The 12,578-nt window shown below is 42.7% G+C and overlaps 1 protein-coding gene across 3 annotated transcripts in view; it reads right to left on the bottom strand.

Moving 5' to 3' along the window:
- GFPT1 (glutamine--fructose-6-phosphate transaminase 1) overlaps positions 1-10,976 on the bottom strand; it is a 35,210-nt gene extending 24,234 nt beyond the window's left edge. For 2 of the 3 annotated variants that reach the window (XR_003096084.1, XM_025214640.1), the window contains exons 1-7: positions 10,850-10,976; positions 10,649-10,756; positions 9,622-9,729; positions 5,762-5,887; positions 2,821-2,879; positions 2,111-2,245; positions 786-847 (exon numbers count right to left, since the gene is read on the bottom strand). Coding sequence is in view for 2 of the 3 variants with exons in the window: in XM_025214640.1 (XP_025070425.1) it covers positions 786-847; positions 2,111-2,245; positions 2,821-2,879; positions 5,762-5,876 (371 nt within the window). In the remaining variant the exon portion in view is untranslated. The remainder of the gene's footprint in view (positions 1-785; positions 848-2,110; positions 2,246-2,820; positions 2,880-5,761; positions 5,888-9,621; positions 9,730-10,648; positions 10,757-10,849) is intronic. The other variant, XM_025214641.1, reaches the window with a different exon arrangement.
- Between the last annotated feature and the right edge of the window lie 1,602 nt (positions 10,977-12,578).

Below are 12,578 nucleotides of genomic sequence, written 5' to 3' on the forward strand. Positions count from 1 at the left end.
AGTGTCTCCTATTCATACGCATGTTATCTCCCACCATGTTGTACAAGTTCTGCATAAAGATCTCAAAATATCAAATTCTCTCAAACAAGCTGAGGAAGTCCACACTCAAACCTGGGAAAAAGTGCAGACCGTGTATTATCAAGGCACAATGTAAAAACTGAATGCTACAATTGGGCCAGACTCAGTGCGAGCCTCGAAACAATACCCTGGTGGCCTGTACTTGGATGCTCGGGTTGGCATTTAGGAGGGTTATTCTCATTCCAATAAACCTGAGAACCAAGATGCCCCACCTTTATTAAACTAATAAAATTATTAGGAATTAAGGGAGAGGAGCCTTTCCAGTGCTTCAGGTCATAAATGATATTAAACTGCTTGCAACACACAACTCCTATTCCCCACCTACATACCCGTTTTCTTTCCAAAGCCCACCTCAGTAGGCTGCCCAGTGGGACAGCCACTGCAGCACATCTTGACAATCAATAGATGGGAGCTATTTCCGATTGGGTATAACCCAGCATAAATGAAACATGGATAATGAATCTGGCCGTTAAGGACTTTTCAAAAGGTCTTCGGCAGGTGTTAGACTGGCATGAAGAGGTGAGGAGAGAAATTAATATGGATTCTTATACGGTACAAATACAGCATCTTCCATTTTCACCAAAAGGGGAAGACTGACAACTAGGTGCGGAGCATAAACACTCTTACCTATATAAAATGAGGGAACAGTAATTCAAATGGAAACACCAACTACTGAGAGAGAGACAGTTTATTGTAGCAATATTTACCTGGTGCCCACTGCTTGACCAGGATAATGGACACTTTTGAACACCAGGGCAAAAGCACCTTCCTGGGAAGGAGAGAGACAAATATAAGCTATTGTACCATTCTGAATAATGCTTGTAGCATGATTCCCCAAATGCTGGCGCACAGGCTGCACCCATACATGTGCGCTAACAAACAAGTCTTTTGACACACACAGCAGATTGTTGCCTGACACACAATGCAGGAGTCGCTGCTGATTCAGGTGCCTGTTGCTGAAACACAGCCCCCGAGTTGGCACATTAGCTTGCTTCTCAACCAGTCAGTCATTCTCAAAAAACACACAAACAAAAAAATCCTTACAAGGGAATGCCCTCCACCGCTTAGCAGAGGACTCGTACAGAAGCTCTCAGGCTCTGAAGCCACAGTTTCAGCAAAGCAGTTGACAAGTCATTGCTTTGCTTGACCAGCCTCTGTCCAGCTGTCATTCAAGGGAACACACAGCATCTCCACCAAGAGCTGCAGGGAAGGGTCTATATTACATTGTCTTCTACTTCCAGGATTATTTAAATTATTTGCCTCCAGAAAAAGTTAGGAGCAGGAGGAAGCAAACAAGAGGTCCTGTTTCTATGCCCATGAGATGCATAATCATATGTCAAAGACTCAGAAATCAAGGCCAAGAGGCTAGTACCTAAACAAGGCTTTTCAAGGATATTCCCACACGGGGCAAACACCTGCCCCACTACTAGAGTTGCATACCCAGCCAGCTTCAGACCCAGACTTAGGAAATGGCTTAAGCAAAAGTTGAATTGTATTTATGTCCTACTTGCACCTGCCTTAACCAAGGTCTTGGACTGTGACTTACTGAGGAAACCTGCATAATAAAGAGTATACATAGCTGCTGGGGAGAGCTACTGTATACTTCTGCTCTTCCTACAACCCACGCCTGACCTATCAAACCAGCCGCTGCTAAGTATTACTGTGGCCAAGAGTTGGGCAACATTAAGTGTTTACGTGAAACATATCCACAAGCTACATTAGACAGGATGGAAATATAAGGAATATAAATGCTTGTGCTTCAGGCCAAGAGGTAAACACCAATTGTTTGAAATTAGAAAGAAATGTCTCTTGAAAACAGAACAGGCTGGCCATCAATTTTCCATTGTGAGATTTCTTGCACTACTCATTGAAGAGTGCAGAACAGAGACAAAAGTCCATAAAGCAGAAGGCACAAAGCAGACTGGCCGCTGTCTGATTCAGTACTGTTAGGCTTGCTGTTCTTATTTGGAAATGTTTTAACACACTTCTTAAATTTTCAAGTTTATTTTTTTTTAATAAATCAGTATATTACCAGTTGCTGGATCACTCTCTCCACCAGTGTTGTGAAGCTGATGTCATCGCTTTCACGGTTGTCATACATGTACTTTACAAGCTTGGCAATGCTTTCTGTGTCAGTCTCAGATTCAAAATCATACCCTTTGCTTTCCTGGAAGTGAAACAAAACAAGCGCCATGTTAATGATTGGGATAACTGTATTGCCAAGAAACCGCCTTCGCTACATACCAGAACCCTACTGTGCTATGTGCTGCACGCAAAAGAAATATTCTTCATCCCAAAGATATTACAATCTAACTGGATAATAGGAGACAGACAGACACAAAAGGACTAACAGGGAAATACAAGAAAACAAACACAGTGGTCCCAGGAGGCTTCACAGAAAAGAAGAGTTCCAGGGAGGTATTTGGAGGAGGAAAAGGAGGTAGTTTTGTGCAACTCCCTCAAACATTAGAGGCACCATCAAAGAAAGCAAAGAGATGGGTGTTCAAGAATTAAACTAGTAGGAAATTGCCACTGACAGGCCTGGTCCCAACAGCAATTAGGTCTTGAGCTGCATAAACCTGTTAATATGCACCATTAGCTTCAACGGCTCTCATCCTACAGAAGCAAGACTTTCACCACCTCATTCAAGGACCTGGAAGTTCAACAAGCTCACCAGTACACCAGTATAAGTGCCATTGCCCCTTTATCTCAGAACTAACACACAGGGTTAGTTTTACTTACCAAAAACTTTCTCAGGTCTTTGTAGTTGGTTATGATGCCATTGTGGATAACGATGAACTCTAGAAAACAGAGATAAGACCAATGGTCAGTCGCAAGGCACGCTGGAATGTTAAAAATGCAGCATGTCAAAGTTACTTCAGCAAGCCTACTTCCACAGAATCATACAACCACCGTAACAGAATGGCTCCTATACCATGCTGCAGTTGCTGTGCACAGAACACTGATTCAGTGGACTGAAGGCAATACTTTCCATTACCATGCAAGAGACTTGAGTTTTATCCCATATTATGACCCCTGTTCTGGGTCAAACAGTTGAATCAAACACCACGCCTGAAATGAATACATATACAGAGTGACTTGCTCAGGGCCCAGAATAAAACCTAACAGTCTTTATCCCCAGTCCTGTGCCCTGTTCACTGGAGCTGTTGCCATTCCATCGAATAACCCTTTACAAGCAAAAAATTACAAATAAAGCTCCCCCATATGTGTATTCATTTAAAAGCCAATTATTTGCTTTTTAAAGCTGTGTATTTAACGTACTTTGCATTTAATGAAATGCAAGCACCAATTCCCTCGGCAATGTCTTTCTAATATCATTTCATCAGTCAGCGTGCGCGTAATCGCCAAGCCACACAATAGCATCCTCAGTGGCCACGTGCACATCCTGTAGTCCACTACTGAACTTAGTGGGCAGTCATCAACAATGTGACACGGTATGTGTTTTGCCACACTACAGTCTGGATTGTCATGAAGACCCCGACAGTGGAGGCTGGCTGCACATAAGTCTTGGCCTGTCCAGAACCTATTCAGCAAGACTCACTGAGGGCACGGCAGGTTGAAGCCAGGTGGGCAGATCTGTGATAAGGAACTTGTTTGGTGGCAATGTTGTGTCCAATATCATTTTGTGTCCAATACAAAAGGGAGGGTTTCCTGATGTAAAAGAACAGAATCTGGGCCATCCTACACGTGTAGCATTTTCCCAGATGATTGTGCATGTTGATGACATTTCCCCCTGGAGGATGCCGCTACGTTTAGTAGTCACTATTTTTCAAGTCAACGGTCCTATTTTTTTTCTTTTCCAAACAGTTTGATTCCAATTGTTCGAAGGAAAAAAGTTTCCCCAAAAAAGTACATTGAGCAAATATATTTAATCCATATTCATAACAACGTCATGTCTAGCACCAATCTAAACAATGCAAAGAACATCCTTATTTACAGGGATTATTTTATTCCAGGTCTTCATTTAATAATATGTAATTAGATGGTTATAACCATTCCACTTGAAAACCTTCACAAACTGGTTGAGTATGTGTCCTGTACATCCAAATATTGCCTTGAATGAAGTTAATCACAATGGAGAATGGACTTGTGCTTAACCCGCAGAATGGGAAACAAAAGACTCGGGTTCTATTTCTGGTAGGGCTGTGCAAAGCTTCGGTCCCCAATTCTATTCGGCGGCTGAATCTCCAAATCCAAATTAAAATCAGGAGACCCTTTACTCTCCAATTGAATGGGAACTCTCTGAATCGATTCAGAGAGATTTGGAAAGATTCAGCAATTTGGACAGACACGGCTTTAACTGTTTTTTCTATCTACCTCCAAATAGCAGGCGGCTAGGGAATGCTGCGATGGAACATGCCATAGAAGGGTGGGGGGCTCAAAGCACTCCTGGTCCATTTCTGAGTCCACTGGGGGAGTGCACAGGCCCCCCCACCCCATATCCCCTCCCTCGGCTCAGCGACTGGTGCCTCCTGGGTCTGGGGAGGGACCCAGGGTCCCCCTGCAGCTGATCGCAGAGCAAGGAGGGCATGGGGGGGCCCCCCCAACAGACCCAGAAGTGGACCAGAAGTACTTTGAGCCCCCCATGCTTCTGTGGGACGCTCCATGTGCCCCAGCATCACAGCAGTCATGAGCTGCACCTGGTATCCTGAGGTACATAAAAAAAAACAAAAAAAAACAAAAAAAACCCACATTTAAAGCTGTGTCTGTGGCTGAATCGCCGATTCTCCAAATCGGCATCAAATCTTCAGATTAAGATTCGGCTGAATCGAATCAGAGAGAGTAATCCAAATCAAATCAGTCCCTGATGCAAACAGAATCCGAATTGAATAGGGCCCATTTTGCACGCCCCTAATTTCTGGCTCTGCCAGACACACCAGGGAGCATCTTTTCATTTCTTCGGGCCTCATTTCACTTTTTCTGTAAAGGGGAACACTAATAATTATATGGGTGGCACAAATGTAAATTAGCATCCGTCAAGTGCTCAAGGCTCCCTTGGGTGGAGCCATAACAGTCCATTTATTATATGCAAGAGATGTAGCTGCCTGCTGTAGTCCTACTGATGAAGCAGCACACAGATTAAATAAAGGCAAGCTGCCTTCTACCCAGCAAAACAAAAACTCCACTCTTGCCAAAAAGAGAATACATTAAACATGTTTTCATTCTAATGTCTCGTGTGAAAGAGTGGTTGGGAACATTCCTGTATGTTCCATTTAAGTGTAGGCTTTCTTATTCCATATCCCCTTCCAACGAGTGGGCAAAAGCCCCTACGTAGCATCAGCATTCATTCATTCATTCATTCATTCAGTCTGCCCGTTACTGCAATTAATTAATAACATATCCTATTGCTGCTTGCACTGAAGTCAGTGGCCAAACTCCCACTGACTACAGAAGGAGGATTAATATATGTGGCTTGCAATAAAATAACTATGTATACACCTGCTTCCAAACAAATGTCGTTCTGCTGTTCAAGAAGCAATTGGTATTATTATACCACAGGAATTTTAATATGAACCCCCAGGACTTGTGTATAAAGTACACACACACTTTTTATACACTTGTTTCATCTGAAAAACAGTATTCTTCACTCAGAAGTCAACAGCCATTACTCCTCCTCCTCCTCACAAAAACAAACGCTTCCTTGTGCAGAACCAGATCTTACCGTTGTTCTTATCCGAGCGCTGTGGGTGACTATTAATGGGGTTAGGCTCACCATGGGTGGCCCATCGGGTATGTGCAATTCCAAGATGTACATCAAATTCAATATCCAGATCCATGTCCTGTTGCTCTGCAGACAAAGAACAAGAGGGTTATATCATGGCCTGCGCCAACTGTCACTGAAATCAACATGGGAGTTGGATCAGGCTTGCAGAGCATAAAATGGGCAATGCTACAGGTTATGCGGAGACTGAAATATTGAAATGAAAATATAATCAGCAAATTACTAGCATAACTACATCAGGCACGTAGAGTTACTGGCAGTGACTTTAAGCTAAGCAATAAAAAATCTTGATTTAAAAAAAAGCTTGAAGATCTTCCCATGTATGATTCTCAGCCTCATTCTGCAAAGCCTTATCCACATGTGGCTTTACTTTACTGGGTAGTTCCAGAATCTGTCTCATACTTCATAAACTGGAAATCCATAATGCTTCCAGATACTGACTGTAAGCAAATACTACATACAACAGTGTTTATTGATCTGAATTATGCCAAAAACAAGTTTATGGGCAAATCTCAGAAGAGGAAACAGATCAAACATATAATCAAACTACTAATTTTTCACCTAAATGGACTGATCTTATTCAAGAATTCTTTTGCAAGAAAAGGGTGGAAACCAATAAACTGAAACAGAAAATTTCTGAACTACACAGCAATGAGCAGAATGCCTCGGTATACTTTCCATTCGCTGAAAGATTCTGTGACAGGCCTATAGAGGAGAGGTTCTCAATCTTTTTTGACCCAAGACACCCCACAATAAATTCAAGGTACCCCTCAACAGACTCACCACCTACTGGTAAATATCAGCTCTTAGTTTTCACGCTTTCTTTATACTACAGAAAGGTAACAGAGCTGATAAAGACGACAACAGGTCAGGATGTTTTGAACACTAGGGATTCCTATTACAAAACTCTGGGTTTCTCTTATGAATCGGGTTTGTGGGAACACTGTGTGGTACCCTGGAGCACCCTTGAAAGTTATCCAGGGTGCCCCAGAACTGCTACAGAGAACTTTTACTGCAGGTCTCCATGAAAAACCCGTCTCTATCCCTCAGACCCCATTCCAACGGACCATATTATTTCCATTGTTTGACACGTACCTAGGAAAATATCACTTGAAACCATTTGAGGGGTCATTTTGAAACTCTTACTTGCGAAACGGTTCCAGCATTTCTATTCTTAAATGGAAAAAATGACCTCTGGCATAACATCCATTTATATTTTCCACGTATGAACGGCTAGCCCATAATCACTCATGCTCTTGAAAAATTCTCTCAAACTGACCTAGCTTATTTCAGAGCTACAAAGTATTAAAAGTGGTCAGAACCACCAGCAGTATCCTAGTGAGCCTATAATGTACAGAATGAATTGTTTCTGGATAGAAATCCAGCCTTCCGTTAGGAGACTGTCTTCTCTTTCTCCCGCAACAGATTTTTAGAAAGCACAGTAAGATTTTCGGCAGACAAGGTTCCTTGGGTGAATTTGATATCTTTTATTAGACCAACTCAAATGGTTGGAGAATAGTTATTAAGCAAGCTTTTGGGTTCAAAAACCCTTCGTCAGGCTAAGGAAGTTTCAGCAGTTGGTGTGTGCTCTTCCTGGATTTTCTTTAGTAGGCAATTAACACACTGCTTTTTAATTATTTAAGCCTTGGCACATATTAGGAATGTAAATACTGTTTTTTAAAAGTATCCGTTTAACCTCCTCTAATTATATTGGTTAAATGGTTAACCAATAACACAGCAACTCAGACACAGGCAATGCTGGGAGCTTCTCCCTGGGCCCTTTGAGTGTGGGGAAAAGGTGGCAAGCCCTGCCAGACAACACAGCTCAGGTGAAGCTCTGTGCTGGGAAGGAGGGAGTACCTGTGAATGAGCAGCTAACTACTTAACTCGGGGGGCAGGCAATTATTTTGGGCAGAGGGCCGGCCCCTTACTGAGTTTTGGCAAGCCATCGAGGGCCGCATGACAGGCAGCCCAGCGCAGATTAATATTAATTTTCTAAATGTTTTAGGAGCCATGCAGGACGGATAGAATGGCCTGGCGAGCCGTATCCAGCCCCTGGGCTGCATTTTGCCCACCCCTGGCTTAACTGAAGAGGTAAACCCACTGTTTTCTTTAACCTCGTAGGCAATGGATATTAGACCCCTCGCTTCTCCTCTCCTCCGTCCCTCCTGCCTGCCATGCCATGCCCTGCCTGCCCCAGCCTTTCCTTGCCAGACTACGCCCCACCTCTCGCTAAACAATAACTGGCAAGCTAACAAGTTATCATTGGGCTTATCAGTTAAACAATTAATCGTTTAACCTTTCACATCCCTACCACATATTGCACCTTTACATTTATTCAGTCCTCCTGTTTTATCTGACTTAGGGATAGAGCCCCTTATCCCTTTGGGATAGATAAAATCAAGTTTATATTCATAATGGTAAACTTACATAATAAAGCAATTGAACATGCTTATCTTTTGTTTTAAATATACAGCTGCGGGAGGTTATACAATGTAATCACAAGTTACCAGCACTTGAAAAATCATGATTTTAACTAAAATCAGACAGCCCCGTGTTAAAAAGATACCTTCAGGCTCATTCAGAACTCATGCCATGACTATTTATAGTTTCATTTCCTGCACAGATTTAACTAATTTAAAGTCTGAATCTAGGTCACAATGAGTTAGAAATAGCAGCAGAGGCCCTCACATTATATGCCTTCTCATCAATTTGACACAGTCTCACTTATAAGTACACTTTTATTTTCCCTTAACCAGGTCCTTTGCCTGTCTACTGCATCTATTCAATGGCTGAATAGGGGTTTAGGCTGTAAAATGCACGAGTTGGTCAGGAAGTCAAAAAACAATTGTTAAATGTCTTGGCAGTTTCTTCCTTAAGCTCAGTTCCAAATTTCTGATAGTCCTCTATCCTAATGAAAATGTTATTTTTTTCTGTTTGGAGGATACAGTTAATTCCCTGAAATTTTTCTAAATGTTATTCCTCAGTTTGTGTCACTGAGAACTTAACACAAATTCGCCTCTTTTATGCCTCACTTCAGCAACCATTTTTAACTGTGCTTTGCGCTTGATCTGTAATATCACTGGGACTATTTCTTGCATGTGCTTTATCACCTGAATGTGGAACTTAAATGTTCTATAAATTCCCACTTTAAAAGAAGAGCCACAACACTGTGAAGAATTCAATATAAATAGGGCTGGCCATTTCAGACTGCATGGGCATTACCAGGACCATCCATGTCAAGTTTTCAACTCCCTCGTGCTAGAAAAATTCCTAATCAACATTTGCAGTTACATATTCCACTGTTAAAGACCTTTGTCTCCTATGTAAAGATAGTACCTGGTTATTCTGAGTATAGTTACATAGCAGAGCAAGGCCAAATCAAGTGACTGCTGGAAAAAAACAGACCAAGTCATAAAAGACCACTTGCAATCTGCTTCTTACCATTTCACTAGGATACCTCCCCCCAAGGTTAACAGATAAGAAGAGCTTGTGTCCCCTAAGGCACTGTTTCCCAACCACTGTGCCATCAGAAATGAACAGCTGCACCACAGAGTTTTGCCATGGCAATGAGCTACAATAGGTCTGAGGATGGGGAATGCCTTCACAGGTGTGCCGTGGAAAAACGTTATTATTGTAAGTGTGCCTTGGGTTGGGAAACACTGCCCTAATTATACTGAAATGCACAGAATGTAGTAATTATGTATATATAAATGATTGCAGTTTGGCTATTTGACATGCAAAAGTAGTTGGGATTTCTCTGGAGATGGAAGAAGCTACAAAAAAGAAGTAATACATACTGTGTACTTCTTCATCCAGTGCCTTCACTTTCCCTTTTTGCTTGATGAGTTGGATTTTGCAGGCATTGGCCTCCCAGTCTTTGTCATTTCCTCCATCAATTCCCACACCTAACAGCCACCGCAAAATAAACCGTAAATCACCAAAATGTATTTTGTCCTGTCCGTATTTTATATTCAAGCAAAGTGAGGGACAGATGGTCTATGGTGCTATTTTCACCCCCCACACCTTTGAAAATAAAGATGCAGAGCCCCTTCAGATTAAGAATATCTTCTTATTTTCAAGGAAATCATCAGATGAAAGGAACCAAGGATATTGTCCTATACAGCTGTAATTATTACTCAGAGGCCCCTGACACATTGTGGGTCCGCTGAAATTTAAAACTGGCCGCTTGGGTTTTTACTTTCCGCAAAAAAGAGGGAAGTGTAAAGCAGGTTTATTTGTGACCTCTGTGTTCAATGCATCTGTCAGTAAAACCGATACAAAGTGACAAGAAACAAAATAACATCTTCAGGAGGGACTTGGAAAAGCTTGAGACAGTCCAGAGGAGAGCCATTTGTGTAATCCAAGACCTGAAGGGCAGGCTGCTCAAGGAGAGGCTGAGGGACTTGGGACTTTTCAGTCTGGAGAAGAGAAAGCTCAGGGGGGATTTGGTGGCTGCCTACAATTACATAAGAGGGGTACATCAGGCCCTGGGAGAACACCTGTTCACCAGAGCTCCCCAAGGGATAACAAGGTCTAATGGCCATAGACTCCAGGAAGGCCAATTTAGACTAGACATAAGAAAAAAGTTCTTTATGGTGCGAGTGTCCAGGGTCTGGGACTCCCCCACCCCACCCGAGGTGGTGCAAGCACCTACTTTGGACTCTTTCAAAAAAACCACGCGGATGTTTTTCTTGCTGGGGTCACGTGATCCCAGCTGACTTCCTGCCTGTGGCAGGGGGACTGGACTCAATGATCTCGCGAGGTCACTTCCAGCCCCTAATGCCTATGAAATCTATGAAATCTTGGTTGCTTGCAGCGACCCACCTGCGGAGTCATAACCTCGGTACTCCAGGCGCTGAAGCCCTTTGATAAGGGTTTCCAGGATCTCCCGTCTTGTCCGGGGAACATGGTAGTTCAGGTAAGCAAAGATGCCTGTAGAGAAAAGAAAACTCTACTGAATACTGGGTTTATTTTCATGACAAAATATCATGCAAAAGAAGGTTGTGCTGGATTTCCATTTCTTACAGTGTACGCTGCCAGCCACCTGCAGACAAACACCATTGCATCCTCCTCTTCTCACCACCTAGTCCGATTTCCAAGTGAACAGATCCTGCTTACGCCTCAGAAGCCAAAACGAAACCCCTCAGCTCCTAGTAACTTCGCAGCGTTAAAACCAGTGGAACCAAGTAGGGAACCCATGGCTCGAAATTCTGTAAGTGCCAGAGACAGTTTTCCCAAGACCTGCCCGTGGACTGCAGAACCTGGTGCCATTAAAGATCAGGGGCACCGCGAGATGTGCCATTTTAATCAAGAGGCCCCGATTCCGGAAAACTATGGGAGCATTTATCTTGGGCGCTATCCAGAAGAGGGATGGTTTTGCGTGAACTGGCATCTAAATACACCGTGCACTTTTCCAACATAGTTTCTTTGTCAATTGATTCTTCACATAGATGCATATGCATATGACAACAATTAGACCAACTTAAATAGTTGGAGAACAATTTTTAAGCAAGCTTTCGGGTTCAAAAACCCTTTGTCAGGCTAAGGAAGTGTCAGCAGTTGGTGTGTGCTCTTCCTGGATGGAATGAAAAGTAAAAAAGCCAGAGGCTGGGCTGGTGTGTCTGCCTATGTCCTTACACCAACACGGCTACAACCTACACCCCTGAACTCTATAATGGAAATTTCTGCATCTTGTTCACTCTGCTACTATCATAAAGTAGCAGTGCAAGGATGCAGGACAATACTGATGTGAATGTGAAAAATATCAGTACTGGAAAATACATCTCAGCCTATCCTAACACTGATTTTTTTTTTTATTTAAATCAGATTTCTTTTATTTAATTGTATTTTTTATTTTTTAAGATGTTTTTTTAAAAAAAAAAACACCCCAAACCCTATATAAAGATCATTTTAATTCAAGACATGTTAAAGCTCAAAAGATATCATCATGGAATAGGGATTATACCTTCTAATTATGTACTGTTTAAGACAATACATTTGTGTAACCTTTTCAGAAAAGTTTTATAAATTGGTCACAACAGGCCATAGACTACATTAGGGGCCCAATCTTACGGGGTTCCCAGAGGCTCCTGTATAGATTATGTAAAGATTAAAGAAAACCAGCCTACCCAATGGGACTCAGTGCTCAGCCTAGAAGATCCTATTGAGAATCCGTGATGCTTAGGGTCAGTTCTCAAAATGTGGATTTGTGCCTCCAGAGATAACATCCTTGTTAACAACAGTATATGGAGATGAGATATAACAGACCTAAATGAATATACAGGGTTGTTGGGGGTACAGTTGATCTGGGCAAGGAGGAGGTAGATATCTGGAGAGAAACGCAAGGAGGGAGGGGCAGTAGAAACCAAAGAGAAACATTTTGAGCACAATATTCCAGAAGCCTTGAGGAATACGTTTATGAATACAACCTCTCCAAGGATTTGAGATCTAGCGAGGGAATGGTACGGTAGAAGCAAAAACCATTCCAAACTATTCTATCATGGCAGCAGGCTTGCCAGACCATAAAAGAGAGAAGAAATCAAATACAAGAAGAAATCTAGAAGTGTCACGGCGGGGTCCGTCAGGAGGGCCGTGATCTCCTGGAGGTCCCTCACTCCGTGTCAAGGCCGGCCCAAGACACCCTCTTGTTCTCGCCCGCCACGTCTTGCTGGAAAATATGATTGGGAGGCTGCCTTACTCCTCCTTGGGCACGGCTACTCGGGACCTCTGTCCCCGCGGTTCTCCCGGACTCCTG

This window comes from Alligator sinensis, unplaced genomic scaffold (assembly GCF_000455745.1).
Source record: "Alligator sinensis unplaced genomic scaffold, ASM45574v1 scaffold1030_1, whole genome shotgun sequence".
Lineage (NCBI taxonomy): Eukaryota > Metazoa > Chordata > Crocodylia > Alligatoridae > Alligator > Alligator sinensis.